A 27143-nucleotide genomic window follows, 5' to 3' on the forward strand; every position below is an offset into this window, starting at 1 on the left:
GATGCTCGGAGCATCCCCCGGAGCACGGCAGTGCCGATTCCCATCCCGGATGTCTCAGTCTCTCCCAGTCCCATGCCAGCAGATCACCGGGCTGTACCACTGCGATACCCACTTTTGCCCCTTGGAATCGTTCGTACTTTCAGAGGAGAGGACGGGCACCAACCTGCCGGGCTGGAAATCCGGGCTGGCACCTCCCCGTCCCGCACTTGGGGCCAGAAGCGAATGACAGCTAGAACCCAGCAGAGCCTAAACGACACCAGCGCAGCGGCAAGGCGTCCAGTGCCCACACTGGTGCTGTAACGACGGCACGCTCCCCTCCCTAACGAGCTTCTGCAATTTCCCCGGCATGAGGCTTAAAGCGATTCCAAGGACGTCTCATATCCCCTGGCTCGTGACGGATGCCCGGCTCCCCTACCCCTGCTCTGCAGCCCCTTGCTGATTCAATTACAGGCCCCATCTCTTTGATTGAATTTAGCACAAAGCGACGCTCAGCCCACGCCGGCTGTTGAAAGCCAAGTGCCCCTCTCCCTCCCGCTCAGCCTCAGCGAGCCGGCGAGACTCCCCGGCCACAGCAGCCTGGGAATATTAAAGCCAGGAGAGGGATTGCCTCTCCGAAAGGCAGAGGAGAAAGTCAACAGCCCCAACGTCCGCCCTGGGTGTTGTGGGCAAGGTGGAGAGGGGACGTGAACAGCCAAAACTGCATTTATCCAATCTGCACATATTTTACTATCGCTGCTGCGCTACAACAGCGGGGATCTCAGCACTTTATTCCTTCGCAGCGATATCCAACCTCTCCAACACACATTTCCCAAGGGAAAAACTCTCTTTCTCCATCTTCCATCACCCTGTTCCCCCCAGATAACGTGCAACTGTGTTGGGGGCAGAGCCAGCCCAACCCGCAGGGGCTGAGCACCCCCCGCCGCTGCCTCGAAAGCCCAGGCTCCTGCTTGCAAAGTCCTTCGGGATCCGGCCAGACATGTGAAGGACTGACCGTTATAAGGGATAAAGCTTTACCGGAGACACGTGTCCCTGGAGCCCAGCCCCTGCCAGGGGACGAGCGGGGCGGTGGGCTAACGGGGGGCTGCGTCGTGCCCCGCGCATGCTGCCTGGCTCAGGGCTCGCTCTGGGAACCGGCCTCCCCGCTATTGTTTTCATTCAGGGAGGCTGCCGCTTCGCCTGCCAATATTTACAAAGAGAAAACAGGGTTTAATCTCACAGTGCTGGGAAAGGAGGATGCAGATGGCGTGAAGGGGGCGTTTGCGACCAGATAAAGCGAACGACTGAAGTGGCTGCCAGTGGCTTTCTGCCTGCCTTCACCCCAGCATTTTGAAAAACATGTTATTGCAGGTGTTGGGTGCCGGTCGGCACGGGAGCCTCCGGGGCAGCACCAGACCCACGCCAGTGCTGCCCGTGGGAGAGCAGGAGGAAAACACAGGGCCTGTATCGCAGAGGAGGACTCAGACCAGCCAACACAAGACCCAAATGGGCCCCGTTACAGCCAGGGATTATCCACAGGAAAAGGTCCCTTTTGCTCCATGGGAAAAGCTCACTCATGCAGATGCTCCCCAGGCTGAGCCCCGGCCCCACGGCACCCAGGAGCACAGGGAGATGAGAGGCATGGGGTCGGGCCAGGCAGAGCTCCTGGTTCCCCCGGCAGACGCCAGCCAAAGAGCGACTGTTGGCTCTGTAGCCCATCGATCAGCTGAGGACCTCCCGCAGTATGGCACCACATGGCAGGGGGGACGCCCAGACCCTGCCCACCGAGACCCCACGCTGCAGAAATGCCCCTCTGTGCAGAACCCAGCACAGCAGCACCTGGTACACGACCCTGGCTCTCTACATCACTGCAAAGCAAAGATATAATCGTAACAACGAGCCAGACGCAGACTGTCACCTCCAAAGCCTTGGACTCAGCGACCAGCCCAGCCTGGGGACCTCCTCATCCCACCGCCGCCTCCCCCAGCTCCTGCTGGCAGACACGCTCCCAGGGCCGGTCAGGTCCTCGGGTGGATGTTCCCCGCCGCAGAGCAGGGGATGCACTTCTGCTCTTCCCCCAGGCTCCCCCCTCCTCTGCAGGGTTTACGGCAAAGCGGTTCAGGGCCAGGGCTCAGAGCCCAGCTCGGCTCTGCCCGGCCCCCGGCCTCCAACCTTCAGAGCGTTGGTCCGTGGCCAAACCCAGCAGAGATCCCAAAGGGGAAGTACCTCGGAAACGGGCTCCAGACTACAATAGCTTTTAAATCGCAGAGCAAACCTTCCACCGGCGAAACAGCAAGCCCTGGGAATATCCTGTGCACAAAACACAGGGAACTGCTGGCTGGTTGTTTCATGTCCCACGGAGCTCGGTCTGATGAGAAAGTTCAGTTTGCTCCCATGGTGAGCGGTGCTGGGGGGGCCACGGGGGACCACGTCTCTTCCTGTGGTTTTTGGACTGCTGGGCACACTGGTGGTGCCCAAAAAACAAACCCTGGCAGTAATAGCAGGGGCCCTGTGGAAAGCTGGGAGGACCAAGAGGTGACAGGATCTCATGGGTGCTCGAGCAGATGACGTGCACAGAGCTGCTGTTTGCGGGGCACAGCAATCTCTGCAGAGAAGCGTGGCTCGTTGCTGCGTGGCTTGTTTTCAGGCCAGGGAGGCTCTATGGATGAAGGTGAAGGACAGCTATACCCATCCTTCCTTGTGACACCAAGGGCTGGCTCTTAGGAAACGGGTTTTCACTGTCCTACAGCCACCCATGGATCAGGAGAGGCACCAAGGCAGCAAAGTGGACCTGCTGCTTCATGGCCCAGTGCCACCAGTGGCTCCAGCTCACCCCAGGCCAGTCGGACCCTGCTGCACTCAGATGCTGCTGCTACGGAGGAAGAGGATGGAAGAGTGATGCCATGGGAGCACCGCATCGTGGCACAGCCCGGAGGATGCTGTCTCCAGGAGGAAAAGCCAGTCTGAAGAATCTTTTCCACCCACGTCGGCACAGTCAACGAGGACGCAGGTCTTGGTCTGTTTTCGCAGGCCAACAGGTTGTTCTGAAGTGGCTCATCAGATAACAGTCTCCGGGGAATCCCCAGCCCTGAGACTAGGCGGGCATGGAGCTCCCGGCACAAACACCGCTCTGGCAAACAGAGAGCAGGCTCACCGCCTTCCCACTCCGCAAACGCCCTTTCCTCTCCGGCGAGAGGGCTCAGAGCCGAGCAGCCCCCGCAGCAGGAACACTGAGCTCACCCTCCGGCTGCAAACACGGCTCCAGAGCTACCCGTCCCTCTGCCCCCAGCACAGCCCCAAGGAGAGCAAGCTCCAGCCTGTGGAGCCAGCGCCAGGGAACGGCAGTTCCCCTCCAAAATCCCCCACTGGTGCCTGGGCCTTTTTAAAAATCTCTCCAGTACCACAATCGCATCATGCCAGCTCTTCTTTTTGCCAACATCTGGGAAATGTGACCACAGGATTAAAACTGGGGGGAAAAAAATTAAGAACTTCTGCTCCAAAAGGCAGACTTTGTGGTCATCTCAAAATTCAGATTCACGCTGAACTGTGTAAAGATTCACAAAAGCAGGGAATCAGCGTGCCCCTGATGATCTGTTTCTCCTCCAGCTGGGACACCTGCACTCCCTGCTCTGCCCGAAGAGACCCAAACTGGGAGCTCTCACTGCCCAGGAGCTGCCCTGGCCCCAGGCCACAGGTTATGCCAACCTGGGGCATCAGCTGCTGGTGTCTCTCCACATCGTTGGTTTTCAATGGATTTAAACTAGAGCAGGGCAGGGTTAGATGAGACAGGAGGAAGAAGTTCTTTACACTGAGGGTGGTGAGACACTGGCCCAGGTTGCCCAGAGAGGGGGTGGAGGCCCCATCCCTGGAGACATTCAAGGCCAGGCTGGATGAGGCTCTGAGCAACCTGATCTAGTTGAAGATGTCCCTGCTGACTGCAGGGGGGTTGGACCAGATGCCCTTTAGAGGTGCCTTCCAACCCAACACATTCTGTGATTCTATGATCATCTAACCCTGGTAAACACACACTGGCAGAGGAAACGGAGCCCAGGGAACTGTCTGCACAGAGAAGCAGCGTGGCCACCAGCTCCACAGCCATCGTTTTCCATGCTCTGGCTGCCGGTATATGCCAGGGGAGCACCGGCTTGAGCCAGAGGAATGTTTCAATTGCAGCTGAAATTTGGGGCACTTCACGGGGATGCAGGGTAGGGCTGGATTTCAAGAACCCGCACATGGGTTCCTGTCACAACATCCTTCAGAAGCACTTTTTAAATGTTGGCAGTCGTGGTCTGACATCCTCTCACTGCGCCCACGGTTCAGGCTGCAGCTTGGACTTCTTGGCGTCACACAGAGAAATCCAGCGGCTGGGACCTGCTATCCTTTGGATGGAGGAAAACGGAAACCTCTATGGAGGAAAGAGTTAAGCTGTGACAGGGCAGAGGGATTCAGCGCGTGCAGGCTGAGCGTCCAGCTTTCACGTGAGCTGGGTGACTCAAAGCGACGCACGCCGGTGCGCAGGACACAGCCCCGCTTGGTGAACATCTCCGGCATCCCAGAAATGAGCGGCTGCTTGCGAGACACGCAGGAAGCAAAGGAAATGTCAGAGAGCAGGAAAGGATTACTCACTTGGGAACATCCGACCATCCCCAGCAGAGCGGGTGGAGGAGAGGGATCCCCCCTATGCTGAACAGGACTGGGAGCGGGAAGAGGAAGGCAGAGGAATATCCTTCACATTCTCTCACTGTGCTTCAAATTCGTGCCATAAAATCGGCAAAAGCAGGCAGCAAGGAGCGTGTCTAGATTTTCTCAACTTGAAGCCCTTAGGTGTGACGGACCCCAACACTTTCAGCCTTGTCTGTGGTCCCCGCTCCACCACAGCGCAGAGGATCTTTCACCTCGCTGCAGGACAAGAGGCCCATGTGACAAATAACACAGCCCACAAATCTGGCAAACTTCATTTCTTTTCCTATTACAAATTAGAGGAAACGGAGCTGTAATTTCAACAGAGCACATAGGCCGCTTCACAGACAAACGCTCGTCTCTTCCACCTTCTCCCATCCTGCATGCGGCATCCGATGCCAGCTGACATTTGATTTTCTCTTACCAGGAATTTAAAACCCATTACACCTCCACCCTACAGTGCTCTTGCATCGTTGGCCAGCGCTGGTTTGGGGTCAGAGCTGGGGTCTCCGTGTCTCATTCACAGCCCCGAGGTTTTCTGAGCTCACATCTCTAAACTGGCTGTTTTGTCATTGCATTTTGGGGCTATTTTCTTGTTTTTAAGCACCAAAACTACAGGTGGAGCATTCGAAAAGGAGGGATCAAGGCATCTTGTAGGCTGCTCAGGAACGAGGGAGGAGAAGCCACTACAGCAGAGCCCAACCCAGGGCACCAGATCCTCCTCAAGGCTGGGAAAAAGGAAAAGGGGAACAACTTCCTTTGCTTAGTCCCCTGCCAAAACCACCCAAATTCAACCCAAAATGCAAGTCTTCTGGCTGTCACTTTGGGGTCGGAAAACAGAGGAATGGGAAAGTTGACTGAATCTCAAACTTTTATCATTACTGATGCCGCCTTTGTGCTGCAGGAGCTCACGGCTGCTGATCATCCTTCCCCCAAAAAGCTTTTATCAGTCACTTGTGACCCTCGCAGACCTGTGTGTCCCCATGATCACAGGAAAACTTGTCATCAGCTTTCCCCCACCTTAACAACGAACGCCCACTGCTCTGTCACTGAACTGTCCTCCTTATCGTCTCCTCCTTCCCCAAACGTCAAGTCATACACACGCTTTATCAGGCATTATTTGCTGTTTTCTACCACGTCGATGAAGATTGTTTGCAATTAAGGAAGAGCAAGGCTTCCCAAGCCTCCCCTAGCAGAGCACTGCTCACAGCAGAAGATGTTGAGGTTTCAGACCAGGGCTTTTCACTATTTATTAAGCACAACACCAATTTCCTGTCTTTCTAGGTTTTCGGGCCAAGTGTTGTGTCATACCAAGCCAAGCGCCTGTTGGGGCATCTGCTCTAGTTGTGCTCCATTTGTACTCTTTCTCTCTCTTTCATTAATAACTCCTTTTTAAGTTCTTTACTAAACAGATTCACTTCAGCTGCTCCCTTGGGCGCGTAGGTTTGATGTCACCCCCAGCCAGCCCTTTTGCCCTTTTCCCTATCACCAAACCATCTGCCTAAGCGTCCTCTGGATCTGCCGGGCCAGTGCCCAACAAAGTTCCTTGCAAACTGTTCCGACGCCGTGTCCGGAACGGCTGGCTTCAAAATGACCCGGGTGCATAACACCTGTCATGTCACAGCGTGTCCCTGAGCCTTAAAGCCCTCTGTACCATCCATAAACTGCTTTTGCAGCATTCAGATTCCCTGTACGGAGATGGGAACCGCGGTTCTCCTTGCTCTTTCCCTGCGGGACAGCAATGGGCAATGCCACGTCCCTAAGGTCATTAGTCATGCATGAGGAACAGAGAGAGCTTTGGGAAATTAATTCTCCTACGGAGCAGGCTGGGACACCTCCAGCGAAGACTATGGAGCGAAGCACGTTTACACGAGCTGCAATATCGCCTCTCGCGACAGCTGTGGTCCAGTTTAAAAAGCACTTACTCAAAGCCTACCCCTGACGGCAGCCGGGACACAGCTCGGGGATGCCCACGGGGGACCCCACGGCTGCAGGGATGTGTCCACATAGAGCCAGGGAGACAAGGGGTGACAACGGCATTTCTCTGACACTTGTCTAGAGGATCTCCCGTGCAGAGCTGGGCTGCACATCTCCAAGGCAAAACAAGATCAAGCACAGATCCGCAGCACTCATTCGCTCGGGTCTGTAAGTGCACTCATCGCAGCAGGCCAGGATGTTGCTCTGGAAAGATTTTCTGTCGGAGCAGTTTCCCAAGAGAAACTCCTGCAGATGAAAACTGCCAGAGGAAAAGATCAATTTTTCTAGCGCTTTTCAAATGAAAAACTTACTGAGCTATTTGATATTAAGTCAATTTGGTCCAAACGTGTTGGGTTCAAATCAAAAACGTCTAACAATGCAATAAAACACTGATCTGCAGTTTCCTATCAGTAGGATATTTCCGGAGCAGGGAAGGGTGTGAATACAGTCCTGGACCACATTCACGTCTCTGGACTGGCTCCCTGTGAGGCCACCGATTCCCACCACGCAGTAAATGTTTTCTTCTGGCGGGTTTTACACATGTCATCGCAGGAGGTGTACGAGCCCTGCAGGGAATGGCATACGGGCAGGGGGGAAATGGGGCCAGATTCCCCCACACCACATTCTCTGGGGTGCAGAAACGCGGGGCCACACCGAATCAGCCCAAAGCTTTCGCGGGCAGGGTCTGTTCAACTGACTTCAAACTGGTTCATTCGGATTTAAAATATTGAAATGAAATGTGCCAGGCCAGGTTTGCACGCATCGGTAGTAACTTTTTCACATATCAGTTGGCAACTCGAAAAATTAGACAAGCTTCCAGGTATACACAGTGTTCCCCAGATGAAAAGGCACCGCTTCCACTTCCAAAATCCCAGCTGTGCTGGGACTATCGCAGCTGCCCCATGACCACCATGAGGAATGAAAACACCAAGAACGTACAGCTCAGTGGAGAACCTTCCTCTATTTCTGCGTTCTTCCCAACACCAACCTGTATTTTCCCTTTCCTTCCAGGAGGCCACGTGCCCCACCAGCACCGGGGCCACCTGCACTCGGGACCTCCGGGCACTGCAATTCACACGCGGAAGAGCCTGTAAAACAAACGCCCCTTTTCTGCTGGGACCTGCACCGGGCTATAGAGATTACCGTTTGCTATCCGACTGTAAATAACCAGAATGTACAGGACTTAAACTCCGGGGAGTGATTTATTTACGCGTGATTAGACAGGATGACTAGCAGGAGATTTTTTTATGACACTCCATTTTCCCTGAAGGTTGGAATTTTCTTTCTTGTTTTAAATAAGCAGCTCACAGATATTGGAACATACTTTTATTCTGGATCACGCCAGATCCAAATGCAAAAATGCGACTTTATGGGTCAGAATATTACTCACAAACCTTCCAGATAGAAGGAGCGGGAGCCGGCAGCTCAAAGTCTCGGCGAAGAGCTCTTCCGGCAGCAAACGCAAAATCAGCCCGGCCCCGTGGGCTCCCTTTCAACTCACAGCAGCACTAAATACATTACTGCTCATTGCAGATGATTTGTGGGTAAGAAACAGCAACACAGGAGCTTCTCCCAACCTCCCAAGCTCCGCCACGGCAGCGCAATGGATGTGTCTGTCCAGATCATGGCAACAGAAGAGCTCAGACAACGATGACCACCAAACCCCCCAGACCCACCACCCCAATCCCAGCCAGGACTAACCGGCAGAGCTGAGCCCGCAAAAGGCTCCCGGCAGGCAAAGTGCTGCTGGCAAGCCCAGGGATGGAGCAATAAGAATCATAGAATAGAATCATAGAATCATTTAGATTGGAAAAGACCCTTGGGATCATCAAGTCCACTTACCGCGAAGAGCAGGACAGGAACAGATCAGGAGGAGGAGAGACCCCTCAGGGTGACGTGGGACAAAAAAAAGCCATGTCCACACAAGCATCCTTCCCTTATACATCCTTGTACAAAGCTTTCTAGCTGCCATCAGCAGTCGCAGAGGCAGGCACCAAGACGGCCACGTCTGCCAGCGGGACCCAGCCACAGGGCACTGCTGCACCACATCGTGGGGACCCCGAGTGTGCCAGGAGTGTGCCAATGCCAGCACCCTGCCAAGGATCGGGGATGCTCTCCTGAGCCTCCCTCCATCCCTGCTCCTGGCAGCCCTGAAGCAGAGCCAGCCCCTGACCGTGGGAAGCCATCCTTGCAGAGGGAAACCATCTCCTTCCCACAGTGGGGAAGGAGGCTGAGCCTTGCACCAGGGCAAAAGGAGGTCGCGCAGCTGGGAGCGTGGCACCCAGTGGACACCACGTGTGTCAGGCAATGGGGAGAGCCACGCTGGGCTGGCCCGGAGACCCCCACCCCAGCCCCAGGTGTTCACTGGGGCACATAGTCCATTTTTATTTCCCAGCTTTCATTTGACAGCAACTTGAATTGAATCCACCAACATACCTTGAATCCACCAAAAATCACCTTAACGCCACAAACTGATGCTCCCACCAGCCCAGCAAGGCATCCAAGCCCCTGCAATGCCTCCGTGTGCAGCCAGCCCGCAGGAATGAATGCCTTGGAGGGGGACCATCCCCTCCCTGCCAGGGGCTGCCAAGACTTAAAACCTCCTGGTGACACCCCCACAACCCTGTAACAAAAGCTTTGCTCCTGAAAAGGGAACGCAAAGAAGAAAAGAGAGATGACCTGAAGGTGACTCTCTTCTTGGCTTCCCTGCAGGAAGAAGATACTTAGATGCTCCCAGGCCGGCTCCCACAACAGCACCCCATCGTTTAAGAAGAGCCCGTCTCCGTTCTCCTGAGGTCTACCTCCACCGAGGAGGGTTCACTGAGCCACGCAACCCCCGCACTGCGAAAGCGAAAGGTTTCTGCCCCTGTCCTTGCAGCCCGGTCACCCGCTGCGCGTGGCTCTCGGGATCGCAGGTCACCGTTTCCCAGAAGGGAAGTCGGGAGGGCACCGTCCTGCCCTGCCTCGCTGCTGACTCACAGGCACGTCCCCCCCCCTGCACCTCACTTCCCCTTTTGAACCAAAATTGCCCATTGCTGGAGAGTCTGATGAGACTAGAAGTTCACCGTCTCTTTAACCTTGAAGGCGGCTGTTTCTCTCTGTGCCACGTTCTCACAGCGCACACAAAAAAGCCGCTTTCTCGCTTCCTCGCAGCAAAGACCCAGCCAAACCAGGCAGCTGGAGAACCACCTCCCCGCCGGCAGGTTCCCACATCAGCCTCATCTCCCCGGCTCGGGGCAGACCAGCCCCAACGCAACCCCGAAGGGGTGGCGCGGGGGACGTCCTGCTCGGCAGGGTGCCGTCTTCGAGCTGCCCCCGCTGTCACCCGACAGCCACGGGCTGGCACAGCGCAGGGTGAGAGCAGCCACTGCCAGTCACCACGGGTCGGGAAGCTCCCGCTCCACTCGCGACGTCCTCTGAAATACCCCGGGCGGACAGGGGGAACAAGAGGGGTTTGCAGAATCCCGGAATCATGGCCCATCCGGACCTGCCGTCCTCTGCAGGGGAGCGTACACACAGTAAAGCAGATGTTTCCCATCTTCTATACAACTACCACACTCCAGCCGCCATGGATGTGACAGATCTCAGTCACCAGAGCTGTGAGCGCCACTAAAGCACATCAGAAGAAAGCCAAGCGCTCCATAACATCTTGACAAAGACAAGTCTTCCCCTCCCAAGACCTCACAAAACGCAGCCAGTTCTCTTTCAATCGCTTCTACTTAGGGGCCCAAAGCTTCTAAATTAAACATCAGGCTCCAAATGCATTGTTCCAAATGCATGAGAAAAATGCAGGAGCGCCTCGTCCCGCTGTGGGGATGTCGCTGATGAACACCCATCGCAGCCCTTCCGAGTGCCGGCGCAGGAGGAGCTGGGCAGGGAGACATCGCGCCGGTCCGGCGTTACGCTGAGACACGCACAGAGCAAACCCCCTTCCCGGAGGCAGCTCCCGCCCGACCACCCCGGGAAGAAACAGAGGGGACAAGGAAGGAACAAGAGGGAAACGTGAGAGAGAACTCGTCAGCCCATAGTTACGCAGCAAGTCGTGCTTTGGCCCAAATCCCAGCCGCTCAAGGTGAACAACTTTCATTCTGAACATTTTCATCCAACTTTCACAATAGCTTATTATTTGGCGGGGCTGCTGAGCAATGTTTGCCTTTCTCCTCTGCGCCCTGGGGATCTTTCCCAGATCCAAATTTCCACCTCTGAAAATACAAGGCCTTGAAACCAGGAACCCAGTCAAGTCACTCGAAAAGGGGAAGGAAAAAAAAAAAAAAAAAAAAAAAAAGCCGCAGAGTTCAATGATTAGGTAGGTCCCGTCACTGTGAACCAATTTTGCAGTCTCCTTGGCTGCCTCGCGACACAAACGTAACTGTGCCAACGTCTGAGTGATTCCAAATCTGTTTAGAGCATTTAGCCCCGTACCAGCCACACAGGTTTCCAGAGCTACGACTGTGTGTCTTTTAGATTGAGTTTCCCTATATTATTTGAGGGCTTCAAACCTGGGGTGCTTGCAGACAAGGAAAAGCAAGATGCCTGAAAAATCAAGACAAAACAGTTGGCAAGGAAATCTCCCCCTGGGCGAAAGAATCCCAAGATAAATCGCAAGCGAGATGCGTGGAGGAAGATCCACCTACTGCGCGCGGGGGGAAGGGGAAAAGCAAACCCCGTGCTGCCCAGCCTCCCCCTTCACACACTCCTTGTGGCAGCTTCTTACTAATATATTCTGGCTACAGCCATTACGTTTCCTTTCCAGACCTCCGGCAAATTATTTTAAAAGGAAGTTAAAAATCAGCCCGTTCAGCGCTCCTCGCCCCAGCAGAAAGGATCAGAGTCGTCAGTATGTGTTCGGCTCCCACTAGAAAGTTAATTTGGAGAACAGCAACACTCACCTCTGCGAGGTAAAGGATGCAGAATTTCCGATCTTCGGAACCTAGAAAGAAGAAAAACCAGCATCAAAATTAAGCTACAAGTGCATTTCTGTGAGCGGAGCCGCTGGCAGAGGCATTGGCTACGAGGCAGCATGTAATGAATATTTATTGTTGTCATTCTCCGGTACCAGGCTGCGATCCGGCAGTGATGTATGCTGCATCTGCAGGGCCGCGCGCTGGGCAGGCTGCGCCGCACGGCATCCTGCGGGGACTCACCGCGCTACCCCGGGTTCTCCTTTGGGTTTGACCTTTTTGGGAAAACGTTTGTTTCGTTCAGAGGCCACGCACAGGCTCTTCTGCCCAACCTGCTACGGCACGTGCAGCCCCATTTCCCCCCGCCCCGGGGGCTGCGGAGGCCCCACAGTGTCCACGCAGCCATCCTGGGCATCGGGGCCAGGTCTCTCCCGTCTCCCTGCTGTGGGCACTTTGCTCCCAGGAGGACTGACCACAGCAGCTCCTGTTCCTACATCCCTGCTCATTCCCAGCTTCTTGCCCCAAGCCCTTGGTAAGGCTGGTGGTAACTCCGTCCAGTGCTTCCATCAGTGCCAGTGGTTGGGGCCAGTGCCTCTCCAAGGAGATGGAGCCGAATCCCAGGGCAATGGTAGCAGATAACATGGGGCAGAGCTCATCCTGCTCCATCAGGCTGAGGCCAAACTCGTCAAGCTCCCTCCAGCATGGCACCACTCAGCAGACCTGGGCAGGGGACTTGCATTTCCACAGCTTCAGGAAAGGAGTTGGTGCTGGAGGCAATACAATGACCAATGTTGCGATCCATGTCCTGCTAAGTCATGGAGCAGCCTAGTTCAGCTCCCACCTTGCTGCCAGCTGTCCCAGGGGATGTGTTACACTCCAGCTGCTCCACAAGGCTGGTTCCTGCAGGCCCAGCATTCCCCGTCCCCAAAAAGAAGTCATTTGTGAAGATTTGCCCTGGTCTTTGATCCTTGCTGGTGAGACACGAGTGTCCCCAGCCCAAGGGAAGCCAGCTCCTGGCATTCATCAGCCTCGCAGGAGGACATGAAGCTGCCACCGGACAGGGTCACCTCAACTCCGAAGCAGAACATCCCATCTCCTGGAGCCAGCTCGCTCCTTCTCACCAGCATGCCCCACACCACCTTTGCGCTCTTGGTAGGGAGCAGCACCGCCGGGCTGCAGCTTTCATAACCCTTTTAATGACATTATCTCTGCCATGAGATCAGATCCGCAGTCTGGGCACGGCCGCAGATCCTACTCGAAGCAGTGTCAGCACAAGCTCTGCTTCATTTCAACAGCCTGAGCCGTGCTAACGCTGGGAACAGGCTCTGTGCAGCGGTGGAAACACCCTGTTCCCCAGAGGAAAGCAATTCTTCTGCCGCAGGCAGCAGCCCAAATGTCAAGATAAGAGCCGTGACCCACTGAGGGACTCCGATGCCTCTTGAGTCACTCCACGGGCAACACAAAACCCACGAAGAAACACAATGGCCTGAAGACATGTGCTGGACATCCCCCTTCCAGCCACCCTTTGGGGGACAGCAGGGCTGCTTCCGCTGCCAGCTCCGCTTTTAATGCGCGGTGGGGCTGGAATAATAAATAAATAATAAATAAGGGCTGGAACATCACTCTGGGGACACCAGGACACCGTGCCACACCAGGACACTGAGCCCAGCCCCGCCGGGAACGCTGCTGAGGACCTCTTGGGTGAGGAGCCCTTGTGTGTCTCCATAAGCTTCAGTCTGCTCTGGGCAAGGCGAGGGTTGCAGGGCTGATAGCCACAGGGCATCAGCGCTGCCCCTCCAGACCTTCACGGCCAGAAGGGGGGCCATGCCGACAGCACACGCTGAACGGGGCTGGCTGGGAGCCTGCACCTCACTCTGCACCACAGAAAATCCATTCACCGCTCTCCACAGCAATGCTCGAGCTGGCACCTTCTTCCATAAATCCCAGCAGGACCATCACAGAGCACTTTCCTTGCAAAGGCAAAGCCTCCAATGGGAGCTCCTCAGACAGCGCTTTTTCCCCCCCGCAAGGGAGGGTCTGGAGGCAGGATCTGAGCCACCATCCACCATCCTCTTCTGCCGCTTCTGCTTCCCAAGCGGTCAGCAGTACAAAACCCACCCCATCTTCTCAGCTGGGCTCTCTGCTCCTCCCTGCACTGTGACCAAAGCTCTCCCAGTTGCCTTGCAAAGCAGATTGCAGAAGACCCACGCGTCCCAGCCATTTTCCCTCAGGAGCTTTACCCCGGCTTTCCCAGCTGATCCGAGGAACAAGTCACCCTCTGGAGACATGCACCCTCAGCAAAGAAAGGTGATGGTGGAGCAATGACCTCACTTCTCTCGGGCCTCTGTTTATTCCTTCTGCAATAACGAGTGATCCTGACAAAGCCCAAAACCATCAGAATTAAGTTCCCTTCCAAATTCCTCTCCATTGAGCTCTGAATCTTGGCATTAGCAACCTCCACCCCCAGCAGCTTCTGTCCCCTGTCCCTCGGAGGCTCGTTGCCACACGTGGCCAAGCAGCCCAGTGCCTACGGGACACACAGCCTCAGCTAAGGAACCACTTAAATCCCACATTTTCTACCAGTAATTGCCTTTAGAGAGAAAAAAAATGGGAGGTAAGGGACTAGCTGGGCTCGTCTGGGTGCCAACCCCCGGCGAGGCGCGGGGGGAGGCAGGAGAGCGATGGCAGCGCCAGGAAGGGCAGCCCCCAGCGCGGATTTCAGCACAAACCAGGTTTGCTGGAATTCCTTCCACTGGAGCTTTTGCCAGTCTCCGGAGGGTCAGGCTGGCATGCCGGAGCCTGCTGTGCCCTGGAGCTGTGCAACGTGCTCTGCTCCTCTCCGGCCCCACGGAGAACCACAAAGGGGAGAGGTAAAATCTTGTGCTGGGGAGGTGGCAGCCAGCGCCCGGGCTAATGCGGGGCTCCGCTCCCCACACGGCACCTTTTCTGACAGCTGAACTGAGCATACCCTCAGCCAAATTCAGCGAAACGCTAAAAGAAGTAAGCGGGAGGAAAAAAAAAAAAAGAAAAAAAAAAAACAAAACAAAACAAACTCACTTGAAGATATTTCAGTTTCTTCCTGGTGCGTCGTGATGGGGACTGGCTTGTCTTTCCAAGTAACTTGACCTGTCCCTGCCCCAGGGCTGGGCTGCTGCGTTGCTCAGCGCAGGCAAGAGGAGAATGCAAGTTCTGCGGGGACACGTCCCCTCTCCAGCTAAGCCCCGTCCTGCGCACCCACGGTGATGCGCGGGGCAGGCGCTTACGCAGCTCCCGGCACCACCGCAGCTCCCCCGGCTCTGCCACCTCCCCGTGCCACCCACGGAAAGCACCCGCTGCACACAGGATTTGGATGGTGCCCCCTGGGCGTTGGGTCAAAAAAGATGGGAAAGAGGGAAGATGGTCCTGCTCCTTTCCACAGCCTCCTCGCATGGCCCAGGGGACGGTGGCAATGCCCATGGAGAGGGTGGGCACCCCACTCCCCGGCCGCTCACATCTGCTCAGCATCGGGCACCCAAAGGGGAGCTCACAGGGCAGGGTGCTGCGGGGCCCTGGGCACATGGGGAGAGAGGAAAGCTGTTGTGCACATCCAGACCTGGCTACCAAGAAGGGACAAGCTTGTCACCCTCTGTGGCACATGTCCCCAGGGAGGTGTAAGCCCTGGGTACTTCCCAGCACCCTCGGGGCAGCGGGGAGAAGCCTCGGGGATCAGAAGTCCCATACATCGTACTCTGAGCATCTGACTATCCTGGAGCTGATTGCTGGAAGACACGGTGGGTTGGGATGTCGGGGACAGCAAAGCAGCACGTGAAAAGTCCTTGTTGGCTGTATCCCAGCTGGGGACGGGGCTCAGAGCCTGGGGATCCTCAACCCGGCTGCAGAACAGGAGCGTTCTTCTCTGTCCCAAAGCTGAGGGCACCCACCCAGGGAGGCCAAGATCCCAGAGAGGCGGCGACCTCCGCATGGAAATTCCCACAGTATCTAGTGAGGAAGCCAGCCCTGCCACACTGGAAACATTGGCCGGTGTGGTGCTCATCAGCCACGCTCAGCTTCTAAAGCAGGAAGACAGAGCATTGTAAAGCAGATTATACTGATTTGCTTTCGCACAGTGCGGCGAGCAGCAGAAACAGGAAACATCACAATGGTCTTCAGCGTACCGGAGATGTCTCAATTGTTATACTCAGCAATACGCCTGTTCCTATTAATGTGCCATTCAGTTATTTAGGAGACCAACAGAAAATCCCTGCCAAAAGAGACGGACGTCTTTTTGCTCGTTCCACCCGCCTTTGAAGCGGCTCGGCCCAAATCAGGAGGGCAAGCAGCCTGAAAGCCGACCGTGCTGGATTCCCAGTGTACAGGGTGGGGGGGGTGGCTGGGTGCTGCAGAGACAAACATCCCCTCCGGAGAGGCTTCTTAAGCTCTTCCAGATGTGATCCAGCCGAGTTATTATGGCAACAAGGAAATAAGTGGCAGAAAAGCGATCATGAAATCCAACGGCTCTGCCTGAGGTTCGGAGGCACATTCCCGTGCCGAGCTGCAAACACACCTTCGTGCGCGGAGCCAGGACCAGGAAAGGTGATTTTTTTTTTCAAGGAGGGGAATAAGAGCAGGGCTGTTCAACAGCCTTTGAGAGCAGCCAGGGGCGGCACACGCGCGCGCGCGCGCTCCCGGAGCGGACGCTGACCAACAAGCACTTCAACAAGGAACACTTTCTTTTGTCCGTTTCTTAGAAATAAGCAGCGCCGAGAACAAACTCAACAAACCCCAGCGAAGCTTCAATGGCTTTTCTAAAGGGCTCGCGGCGCGGTGGCCCATCTCACTCACTGGTGTTTCTGCCCCCACCAAATAGATCCATGAATTAATCTGGGAACAGAAACATTGTTGGAAATGGGAAATAACAACTGAGAGGCAGCCTGTGGTGTCCGGCAGAGCATTGCAGATCCCCAGCGCTGAGGCTCACAACAACATGGGGGACGTGGAAAGATGCAGCTCATCCACAGAACCCACAGTTCAGCTGGGGAAAGTCACGGGAAGTAGCAAAATTCAACCAGAAAAACGCTTGCTTTGGGGAAGCCGCCCAGGTCTGGATTAATCCCTTTTGGTCAGGGCCACGGGCTGCGTAAAGACGTCAGCTCATACACTCACAGAATAATTTGGGCAGGAGGGGCCTCTCTGGTGGTCTCCAGCCAAGCCCCTGCCCAAAGCACCCAGATCAGGGCACTCAGGGCTGTGCCCAGTTGGGTCCTGGACACCTCCAGGGACAGAGATCCCGCAGCCTCTCTGGGCAACTTAGTATTTGACCAGCCTCACCCTTAGAAAAGTTTTTCCTTGTATCTAATGACAATTTCCCCTGTGGGGTCCTGGTCCCGTGACACACGCTGCCCGGGCTCGAGGAGGAGCGGGGCACCAGCCCCAGGCTGGCACACTCGGGCAACTGTACACAAAAGAAGCCCGTACCCAAAGAGCGACTGCACCAAAGAAGGAACAAGGTGGGACTGGGCCCAGGGCCAAGAAGTGGCTCCACCGTAGCAAATAGGATGTGGTAGAGCAATTCGTTTGTTCCTCTTTTGACCCCGAGTAGCTAAAGGCCATCTTTCGTACGGCCTCAGCATTTCAACTTGAAGTAATTAATTTCAAGCCACCCCCCGCCCTAGAAGCCCTCCCTGAGTCCTCAGCTGGACATGAAAGCCCAGCCAAGGTGAAGAGGGCAAGGGCATGGTCCACAGCCTCCCACAGAGGCCAGGGTTTGCTCTTTGCTCACCAGTGGGGTGTGCATGGGGGAGGGGGAAAACGTGGGCGGCTGAAGGGAGAAGCAGCAAAGAAAAGGTCAGTAGGGCTTAGCCAGACTGCCTCGGAGACAACCTCTGAACTCTCTCGAGGCACCATGGGGGAAACCTCAAGACTCCGCTTCCCTTTCCCAGCCTCGGCAAGCCCCTGCTGTGGGCAGCGTAACACCAGCAAGGGGAACACGCAGCACAGCAAGACCTGGGGGAACAGCAGGCCCAAATCCCTGAGAGACGCACCCAAAAAGGCCTGGAAAGTGGTGCTACCTGAGTGCCCCTGAGGTGTCCCAGGAGACGGAGCTCCTGGGGACTGGGTTAATTCAGGGATGGGAAGGGGGATGCTGGCCCTACACCCCAAGGAAGGATGATCTGGCAGCACCAGTTGGATGGTGCTGCTACATACTGGAAGCAATGGGATAGTGGGGTGCTATCCTGCTGTTGGCCAGAAACTTTTATAGCTAGTGGCCCAGAAAATGCCCCAAATGTCTCCAACTGCTGCTGCAGACACTCACCTTCCTGGAGCTTGACACTCTGCAGGTAGAGAGGGTTCCTCAGCACGTTGCAGCGCCCAGGCTCGTCCTCCTTGGTGAAGAGCAGCAGGTCGGAGTAGACAAAGAGGGTCACCTGGAAGCACAAGAGCAGCAAAGAAGCCATAGGGAATTAATCTCTTGGCACCGAGACAGCGTCCTGGAAAAGTCCTCTACCCTGGGGAGATGCACCAGCCATGACAGGGAGCCCAGGCACCCCTTCCCTATGGGGCTGATTGCTGCTACGCCCCTCAGGGTGCTCCCAGAAAGCTTTGGACAAGGCTCCCCCGGCTTGGCAGCCACCTACCGAGGCTTGTGGAGTCCCGTGACAAGAGGGATAAACCTGTCCGACAGTTTAACGCCACGCAAACACACCCTCTGCTCTCTCGTGTCACTTCCCATTTACATAAATTATAAATACGAGGAGCGGAGGAGGGAATAAGTTGCTGACTAATCCCAGCACACTGGAGAAGTTGCAGCCTAAAAGCAAACGTGATCCCTCTGAACGCACTCACGGTGGAGCTTCTCACTGTTCTCCGTCTTTGCATGCCCCATTTTGCTCCCTTTGAGAAAATAACAGTTTGGCTTTTACAGCAGCAGAACCCGTGAGAGCAGCTGCAGGGAACAAACTTGACACCTTTAAACCACGCTGACGGGTGGAAAGCAAACACTGAACCCAGCGTCTGCCCAGCCCTGTGCTTGAGCAGCCACTCAAGTGTCCTCGGAGCTGGGAGCTACTCCGGAGCACTGGTAACTGCTCAAAAGGTAGATTTTGTCCTGCTTCTCGCATGCCTGAGGTCCCTAGTTCAATCAGCACAGATTGGGGCGATCTTTAAAATAAGAAGAACGAGCTTCTCCACTGCCCTGGAGATCCTTGACCCAGAAGCCTACTGGGGGTGAGCGGCTTGGTGCAATCACTACGGCAGTAGCCGAGGTCGGAGCCTGCCCTGCTCTAATTTCCAGCAGAAATTAGGGGCTTGCAGCAAAACATCGAAGATGCCAGGGAGCGGCTGCAGAATGCCAGCAGGCACACTGGATGCCGGACCTTCTGCACGCTGCCGAACCACACACCGCTCTCGGCGCCGGACGCAGCATGCGAGCAGGTGGCTGCTTTTAACCGCTCCTTGGGCCGCTCCCAAAAACCTCCCACAGTAAAGGGAAAGCCGCTTTGCAACACCGAGCAACAGCAACGAAGGGTTTGCGGCCCTTTAGCCACCCTCTCGCAGAAGCAGCAAAGAACCCAGCACCCCAGGGGCTGACTGGGAGCTGGCACCGCTGCCGCCACCAAGTCACCCTTCGAAAGGTGACTTTGCCGTGGACAGGGACTGAGTCACTGTTTACGGGGACACACTGCCGGTACAGTTTGTCTCCATGCCCAGCGGCTGACGGACACATGTCAGGAGGAGGAGGAGGAGAAGCTGGGTAAGAGTTTATCACATGGTGGTGAGTCTCACGTCAGGGCAGCAGCATCTGGCTTTGAAACCAAAATCAAGCCCTTGCCACAAGATTTCTCCTTGCCGTGCAAATTCATTTTTGTGGGATCCTTAATAAGCACAAAGCTACCGGCAGAGCTTTAATTGACAATGAAAGCAGGGAGTGTCTGTTTTCCTCCGTGTTATTTGGAAAATCCCTTCCTCTGCTCTCAGCACACTGTTGGCCTGGTGCCCACACTCACCCTCTTCATTACTTCTGTCCTTATTATTAATATAAGGAATAACGAAGCACAAACCTGCATTATAAACTTTCTCCCATGCCCATCTTGTTCCAAAAGGTAACTTTTCTGGGACAGGTCTGGTGCCACCCCAGGTCCCTCAGCCTCAAAGAAGAGATGTTCAGGGATATTGAAAACAGCAACTCGGCAAAGTGAGGGACATAAAACCATGATTAGCAAGTGGCCATGCTGGAAATGGAGCAAAGAAAACGAAGACCTAATACACAGGGAAGTTTAAAGGGTAGGAAAAGAGATTAGAAGTATCAGGAGGGAAAAAAAAAAATATATCACTTCAAAACCAAGCAGATGTAAATAGGGACTCATGGAAACAGAAATACACGAAAAGCAGTTACAGGTAACACTGTGCTTTTATGGGAAGATGGGACTGATTGAATTCAGGATGTAGAGAAGATAAAAGTGGAGCCAGGGCCGGTTAGGTAAGAGCATCTCTATTAGATGCTGCTTCCAGGAAGACACTTGATTTTAGAGCAGTTGCATATAAAACGGTTTGCAGAGGTCCCTCCGCTCCTCCAAGTTGCTGGGGGAAGAAAACGGGGGTGTCTCTTCCACCCACACAGCCGGAGCCTGCCAAGAGCACCCCAGTGCTGCGCAGGGCTCCAGCAGACCCTGGCAGCACCTACCCCACCTGCAGAGCTGAGCACGGGAAACTCGAGTCACAGATGACCCTACGGCAGCAGCCAGCAGGTATCGGAGGGGAGGGCTGGAGTGAGTAACCTGGAGCTCTGCCTAGGGTTGCCCTCACACTGCTGACAAGCTGTAACACGTCTCTAACAGCCCTTTGCAAACAGATCCGGTATCTACCATGAAAAAACTCACAGGGCTCATAAAAGCAAAAGAGCAAACAGAAGAGAAACACAGCGCCTGAATTCATCCGGGCAAGACACAGAATCCGCCAGAGCTGCTCCTTGGAGAGTCAGAGTACCTTTGGGTATTTCCCAGAACTAACCTCTTAGCCCGAAATCAAAAAGAAAACAACTGGCGTGATGAAAGGACCCCTCTGAAGACAGAGGCAGGCACACCAGTGTCACGACTAGAGTGATCAAGGCCACACGGCAGTTGTCACACAGACCTTTTCGGGGCGTGAATAGATTTTATAGGGGGGAAAAAACCCAAACGTGCGTAGAGGCCAACACTGATGCCTCAGATGCTGTTCACCCGGGCGCGCTCTGCACCACAGCAAGCGGCAAAGCCTCCTCTGCTGATAGATCTGACTGAGCACTGAACACAACCGGCAAAGCATTGGTACAGAAGGAAGGGGCAGGTTGAAAGTGCTTCCTAAAAGAAAACAAGATAAAACGAAAGCCAGGAGGGAAGGGGGAAAGCAGGGGGTTACTGTGCTTCCCCGAGACAGGGAGATCAACGCTGGGGCTGCTACAGAGCCCCACCACAGGAAGGAGGAAGCCATAACCACACCTTGTAAAGCAAAACACGGTAACAAAAACGTTATGAAAACGTGCCCAGAAATTAAGCCTTGCAGCCAAAGTACCTTCCCATTCAAGCTTAAGAATGGTTAACTCTTCCCCTAACCCCGTCCTCTCCTGCTCACCCGTGCACCGGGAGCCGCTGCCTCTTGGGTTACGGCAGCGGGGAGTTTGCAGCGGTGCATCAGCAGAGACACCGCATCAGAGCAAACCCTGCCTGCCTGTCCCCGTGCTCGGCAGGAAAAGCCGGAGCCCGTGGATGCCTTCTGAGACATCGCCCTCTCTCTCTCTCGTAATAATCTCATAGCCCTGCCCAGCAAAACAGAGGCAGCTGGGGAAGCAGAGAGAAGCAGACGCAGGTCTTTCCTGACAGAGCTTTCAGATGCTAAAGGAGAACATGGTGATGATCCCCTGCATCGCTGGCCAGAGAAATCCTGTAATCCCTGGTGGGGAGCTCTTAAAACAGGTATCCAAACAGGATACCTATCTTAAAACAGGACTGATCCACACACCGGTTCTATTTACCAGTACTGGATTCTTCTCCGGAGGAACCGGGTGCAACTCCAAGGAGAAACTCCAGTGATAACAGTACGAGGGCTGTAGCTGCAAAGTTCAAGTGTCCCCATTCATTCAGTTGAGCTAAATGGATGCAGATTTCTTAATCATCCTCAGTTTTTTTCAGATCTCGATTTATCCTTGTAGCCCTCGTGAGACCGTCCACATTCTCAGTGTCCTCTACGAAGCAGACATCGCTCATCAGACCAAGAACGACGCAGCTGCCCCATACAGGGTGATAACACCCACTCACTCCCATTCAGCGCTCACGGGCTTCACAGTGGCAGCTTTCTTGGCTCCAGCGTCGCACTGGCAGTTACTCGCTCAGTTTTCACACAGACCAGAGCAATAGGAGAAAATGATTAAAAGTAATCATGCTTCGGGCACTAGCACCTGAGTCAGCGGAGCCCCGGTATAAAAGAGCGGCAGCCTGGGCTTCGCAGGTGAGGTAGGTGCACGTACACAGGCATGGCACTTTGGAGATGGGCACGAACTTCAGGTCAGGGAAACTTCACCACCAAAGCCTTTGAGTCATTGCTTTCCACGGTGCAGCCCTAACTCTAAGCATGACATGCTCCTTTGCTCCCGGATTTCTGCTTCTGCATGTATCCATATTATGTGCGTGTTCTCCGAGACATCTCAGCAGCCTTTTAGCCCACGGTGCATTTACCCTCTTTTACCACCCGCACACTTTTTTTCTGCTGAGATGATTGGCAAGGAATTTACACTCTCAGGAAGGAGTTTATACAATCAGCTAGACTTTGATGAAGATACACCACCACGCTTGTCAAAAGGAGATCCATGGCGGAGGCTTTAACTGTCAACTTTGAACCTCACCTTGGCTTACTTGAATCAAATATTCTTCTACCGTGAACATCAGGGGAGAGCAGGCACTGAAGGCCTCGAGGGATCAAGCACTCAAACACTAGCATAAGCAGTGGCTTATGGTGTAAAAACTAGCATAAGCAGCAGAAATGGTGTAAAAAATGTAGAAGAGAAGGATACTAAGAGGCAGGGAAGAAGAAGGGATGGAGTGAGTGGGAGGGGTGCGGTGGAGGCAGGAGGTAAGTGCAGGTTTCTGGTATTCTCACCCAAATGAAAGGGTCTAAAAAAGGCTGGAAACAAGATGGGCCAAGGAGTAGGGTTTTGGTCAACCCACTGTGTTGGCAAAATACAGCCACCCACTGAAACGAGGAGCTGGCAACCCCGTCCCAGGCTAGGAGTGCCAGGAACTTGCAGTGCAACACTTGGGATGAGAGAGAAAAGCCTCTGGCCCTGCAGAGAAGAGCATACAATGTGGGCATGCTGGTCCGTGTCCTCCAGGCTCCTGGCAGAGCCGGCAGCTTGCAGAGTTCAAGGGAGGACCACCCTGATCCGCAGCCAGGATGGCAGAAAAGAGAGCTGAGAAGGGAGCGAGCATGGCCCATGCTGTGAAAGTACCGCAGAGCTTTGGGAACGTTGCCTCCAGGTACATTAGAGATGGACCCAAAAGGACAAAGCCCATGTTTGACACCTTGTGCGCAATGGCCTGCATCACGCTGGTTCCTCTGGCATTCCGCAGGCCGGAGGGATTTCAGAAGACCATAAAAGCGGGAATTGCAACAAAGTCTAGACAGGATGTGATTAAGGCCTGAATAAGGATTGCCCCAGAGGTAAGGTCAGGGAAAGGACAGATCCTGGCAAGCCTCCAGAGAGATAGGTTGACTCCTTCAGGAGATGGGAGAGAGTCTGCTCGGTGACGAGGGTGCAGTGCCTGACGTGGGAACTGCCAAGGGGAAAAGATTCTGGTTTTTGGAAAAGAAAATGAAACAGGACCTCCGTCTCCAGCCCCTGGGCTCTCCTCTCTCGAGCCACTTGGCCAAAGCAGAATAACATAGAGAAAACAGACCTGCAAACCACTGGTCCAGTTTGAGAGAGGCTGGGTGGGAAGAGCAGTGGGAAAATGGAAAACCAGATGGAGCAAGGAAACAAGGACTGATCGGAAACAGGACAGCCTCTGTTTGGGCAGCAGAGAAGGCTGGGGAGGGAGTGAGCTCACGTCCAGCAAAAAAAAGAAGTCAGATCCCTTCTGTACCAGGGGAAACTCCATTGTGTCCAGGACATTTTAGGTCTTGCTGGTTTCAGAAGTTCAGTTTCTCTTCTCTCACAGCCCACCAGGACCAAAGCAGGCACTCTTGCTCCACTGGAGAAGGGGAGTCTCGGGCTCTCCAGAGACCTGCACTGACTCCTTGAAGCTCTGCAAAGCCTGCTGTGACCCTGTGACATGCTACAGACATGAGAAGCCCTTCCCCAGGGACACGGCTGATGTCCCGGTGTTGCTACCTACAAGTGTCGGCTCCCAGCAATACGGGGCTCAGCACCACGCCTGGGTTCACACCAAGGGAAAGAATCCTGCTTCCCAAAGCAGACACTGCCACATGCTTGTTCCCATTCCCTGCTGCAATTTTTTCACGACGCTTAGTCACAGCCTCTTGCCTTGCCCCTCTGCCAGGCTTACAGACATCACGGCCTCAAGGCACCATCGTTCTCAAACAGTGTCTCATGTTCCTGGCCAGCGTTCAGCACCCTGCCTTCTCCTGGCAGCAGCTCCAACTGGGAAATCCTCTTCCAGCCCCACGCGCATCCTTAAGGCATCGTAAGCAAACAGAGTCCTTTCCCCGAGGTGTCGTCCTTCTGATCCTGCCCACAGCTGGGTCTCTGAAATGGCTAACATGGCTGTTTGGAGACAGAGCAGCACACCTCCTCCAAACACGTTTGTCCTGAGGCTCTCCATCATTCAAATATGAGCACCCCCGTATACACACATGTTCTGCCCAGGCTGCAAACAGCATTAGTTACTCATAATTGCTCCACATTTGGCTGCTACTACAGACCTCCGAGTCTGCCCCGAAAGCAAGCAACTCCAAACCACCCAGGAGAAGCATCCTGACTTCAGGCTGGCCACCGCATTTCCAAGCCATCGCAGCACAGCTGCGCCACACAGCCACGCGTCTGCCTGGTTTCCACTCACGCACGTGCCTGGGAGACCCTGAGCAGCAAAGAACAGCAGCAGTTTTATGTACAAATCAAGGCCGAGTTTCCTAATTGGTCATGCAATTTTTCATGTGCTTTGGCAGATAAAAAAATAATTTAAAAAAATAGCGATTCAAGGGATTAATTACACATTGAAAACCAGAAAGAGAGAGGAGTCACTTAACACAATCTTGTACTGTTTTGTACAGGCCACACGTACGATATGACATGTCTCTGGGATTCCACCCAGAAGGCGTTACCCAGAAACTACGATTAGTCACGTAACAATTCCTCTATGGCTCTGTGAAGATGACACATTTTTCATTCCAACTAAATTCAAAAGAAAACTGTTCTGTGCAGCGGTGAGATTCTCTGAAAATGCCCCAAAAGAAACGGCAGGTTCCTCCAGCGCTAGCGAGCAACGCCTGAGGGGGCTCTCCCAGCTTCGCTGTCCCGAATTCCAGGGCTTTGCAGACTTCACCGTGGGATGCAAGCGAAGCCAGCAGCAAATATAATCAGCACGTCTGAATTCGGCCAGTTTGGAAGTTGAAAGCTGTCCCATACGCAGGTTCAGCACGGAGCCAAAGCTTAGTTGTTTCCCCAGACTTTTAACAGCCCCCGCAACAATTGCGGAAAAGAAGCTGAAGACAGAAAAAAGAGAGGAATTCGGACAAGACATGTGACCTGTTTCGGGAACTAAGTTTCTGAAAACCCCTGGAAGAAGTTCTCCGTCTAGTTCTCTAACCTGACACAAAATATTCTTAACCTCCCTCCTCCTGAGCCTGCCGGCGGCCTCAGCTGCCGGGCTGAGACTGGCACACGTTTGCCATGCGCAATTTCGTCTTTGCGAGCATGAAGGAAGAAAAAAAAAAAAAAAAAAGTTGATTTCTAGCAGAGAAGAGTTTTGCTATTTAGTTTATCCACGATAAACTGATTCCAGGTTTTTCCAAATATCATATTAATGTAAGTACTACCCAATAAAACATTTCCCTTCTCAATCTACTATATAAGACTGCAGAAGAGCGGGTTTAGAAAGCTCAGAGAGCATGGGAAGAGTCTTACCTGTATCGTCCTGCTTCTGCTCTCGTGAAGAAGCAGCTCCTCTGACAGAAGCAGAGTCCGGGCTGGGTTGCAAAGATCTAGGGGCTACGTTTGAAAAGGAGGAGAAAAAAAAAAAAAAAAGAAAGAAAGAAAGAAAGAGTCAAACCTTCCACTGGAAGTGTGGTTTGCCAGAAAAGCTTTCCGCCCACCAAACCCACTGTGTCTTCACTCTAAGCTGTAACTCTCTGAAGGAGAAGCCGCCCCACACTGTGGTCAAAAGGACAGAAAGTCTGCAGTCCGGGTAAGCGATAAAAAGAAAACCCCACACTTAACACCTACATCACACACACATCTACAAAAAGACAATCAGCCGCTTGCCTCTTTGTACGTTAACTGTTCTGCACAGCGCAGGCTTGGTTATGGGCGCTTTTCAGCAGGAAACACAACCACAACGGTGGCACGTCAAATTCTCACATCCCTCAGACAAGAATATTTGCTACATGATTTTATGGATTACTCTCGCAGTAAGTTAAAGAGGCCTCAAGCAGGCTGCCCTTCCTCACGCCACGCTGCACGCACGCCTCCCCTCTTTAACGCTGGAGAAGAACAGGACAGGTGGAGCGGTCCTGCCCGCAGGACAAACCCTGCAAAACCAGCCCAGGAGCATCCTCCTGAGCAGCTCGTCCAGCAGGCACGTCAGGGCACCTGAAACAGCGCGAAGCATGAAAAGCAGTTCCTGAAGAACAGGCAGAAACCCCCCAGGGTCAATCCAAGACACAAGTTTTGGGAGTAAAGCAGCAGAAGTGCCAGTTGGGTTCCTACCAAAAGGCAAACTGCGCACACAAGCAGGGCTGGTGATGGCTCCGGTGCTAGTGTGAACGGCCACGCAGGTGCCATCAGGGAGGACAGAAGTGAGAATAAGCCTGGCCCTCAGCCCCAGCCCAGCCCCACAATTGCCGGAGTGACAGACAAGACGGATCGGGGGCTTGAGCCCAAAGGAAATCACCAGGCTGAGCTGACATGACACTGCCGCTAGCAGGGGAGGATGGATGGTTCCCCACAGCCTCAGAGATGAAAGTATTCATCAATAAGGTACTTAAATATACAGAATCAGATGAGGTTTTCTGGGGTTCTGGCCATACAAAGGACAAAATGGAAGACACACAGGTAGGTAGAGCTACTACCACCAAATTCAGGGATAAATTTTAAGAAAATAATTTACGGAACATCCCCTGTCAAGCCATTACTGTTCTGGATCCTTGTCCAAGATTTTAGTGCTGGCCACTAGCTAAACTAAAAGACCTTTGTTTGCACACTATAATTAACAGCACAAAGAACCCACGGGAAGAAACCATATTGATTTCAATTGCATGAAGTTGATTGCTGAAGCCCAGAAGCTGGGATACCTCCTCCTGGTTCAAGCAAGCACTCAAGGACCAGATTTGAAAGCTCAAAAGGGAAAAAAACTCCAACAGAGAATCACACACAGAATCACAGAATGGTTTGTGTTGGAAGGGACCTTAAAGATCATCCAGTCCCAC

The 27143-nt window shown here is 54.0% G+C and overlaps 1 protein-coding gene across 4 annotated transcripts in view; it reads right to left on the reverse strand.

Annotated features, from left to right (window-relative positions):
• RGS3 (regulator of G protein signaling 3) overlaps nucleotides 1-27143 on the reverse strand; it is a 95206-nt gene that overhangs the window by 28449 nt on the left and 39614 nt on the right. For all 4 annotated transcript variants that reach the window (XM_063353167.1, XM_063353168.1, XM_063353169.1 and 1 more), the window contains 3 exons: nucleotides 25624-25707; nucleotides 17827-17938; nucleotides 11523-11563 (listed from right to left, as the gene is read on the reverse strand). In XM_063353167.1, coding sequence (XP_063209237.1) covers nucleotides 11523-11563; nucleotides 17827-17938; nucleotides 25624-25707 — 237 coding nt within the window. The remainder of the gene's footprint in view (nucleotides 1-11522; nucleotides 11564-17826; nucleotides 17939-25623; nucleotides 25708-27143) is intronic.

The sequence above is a fragment of the Chroicocephalus ridibundus genome, chromosome 15, assembly GCF_963924245.1.
Source record: "Chroicocephalus ridibundus chromosome 15, bChrRid1.1, whole genome shotgun sequence".
Classification (NCBI taxonomy): domain Eukaryota; kingdom Metazoa; phylum Chordata; class Aves; order Charadriiformes; family Laridae; genus Chroicocephalus; species Chroicocephalus ridibundus.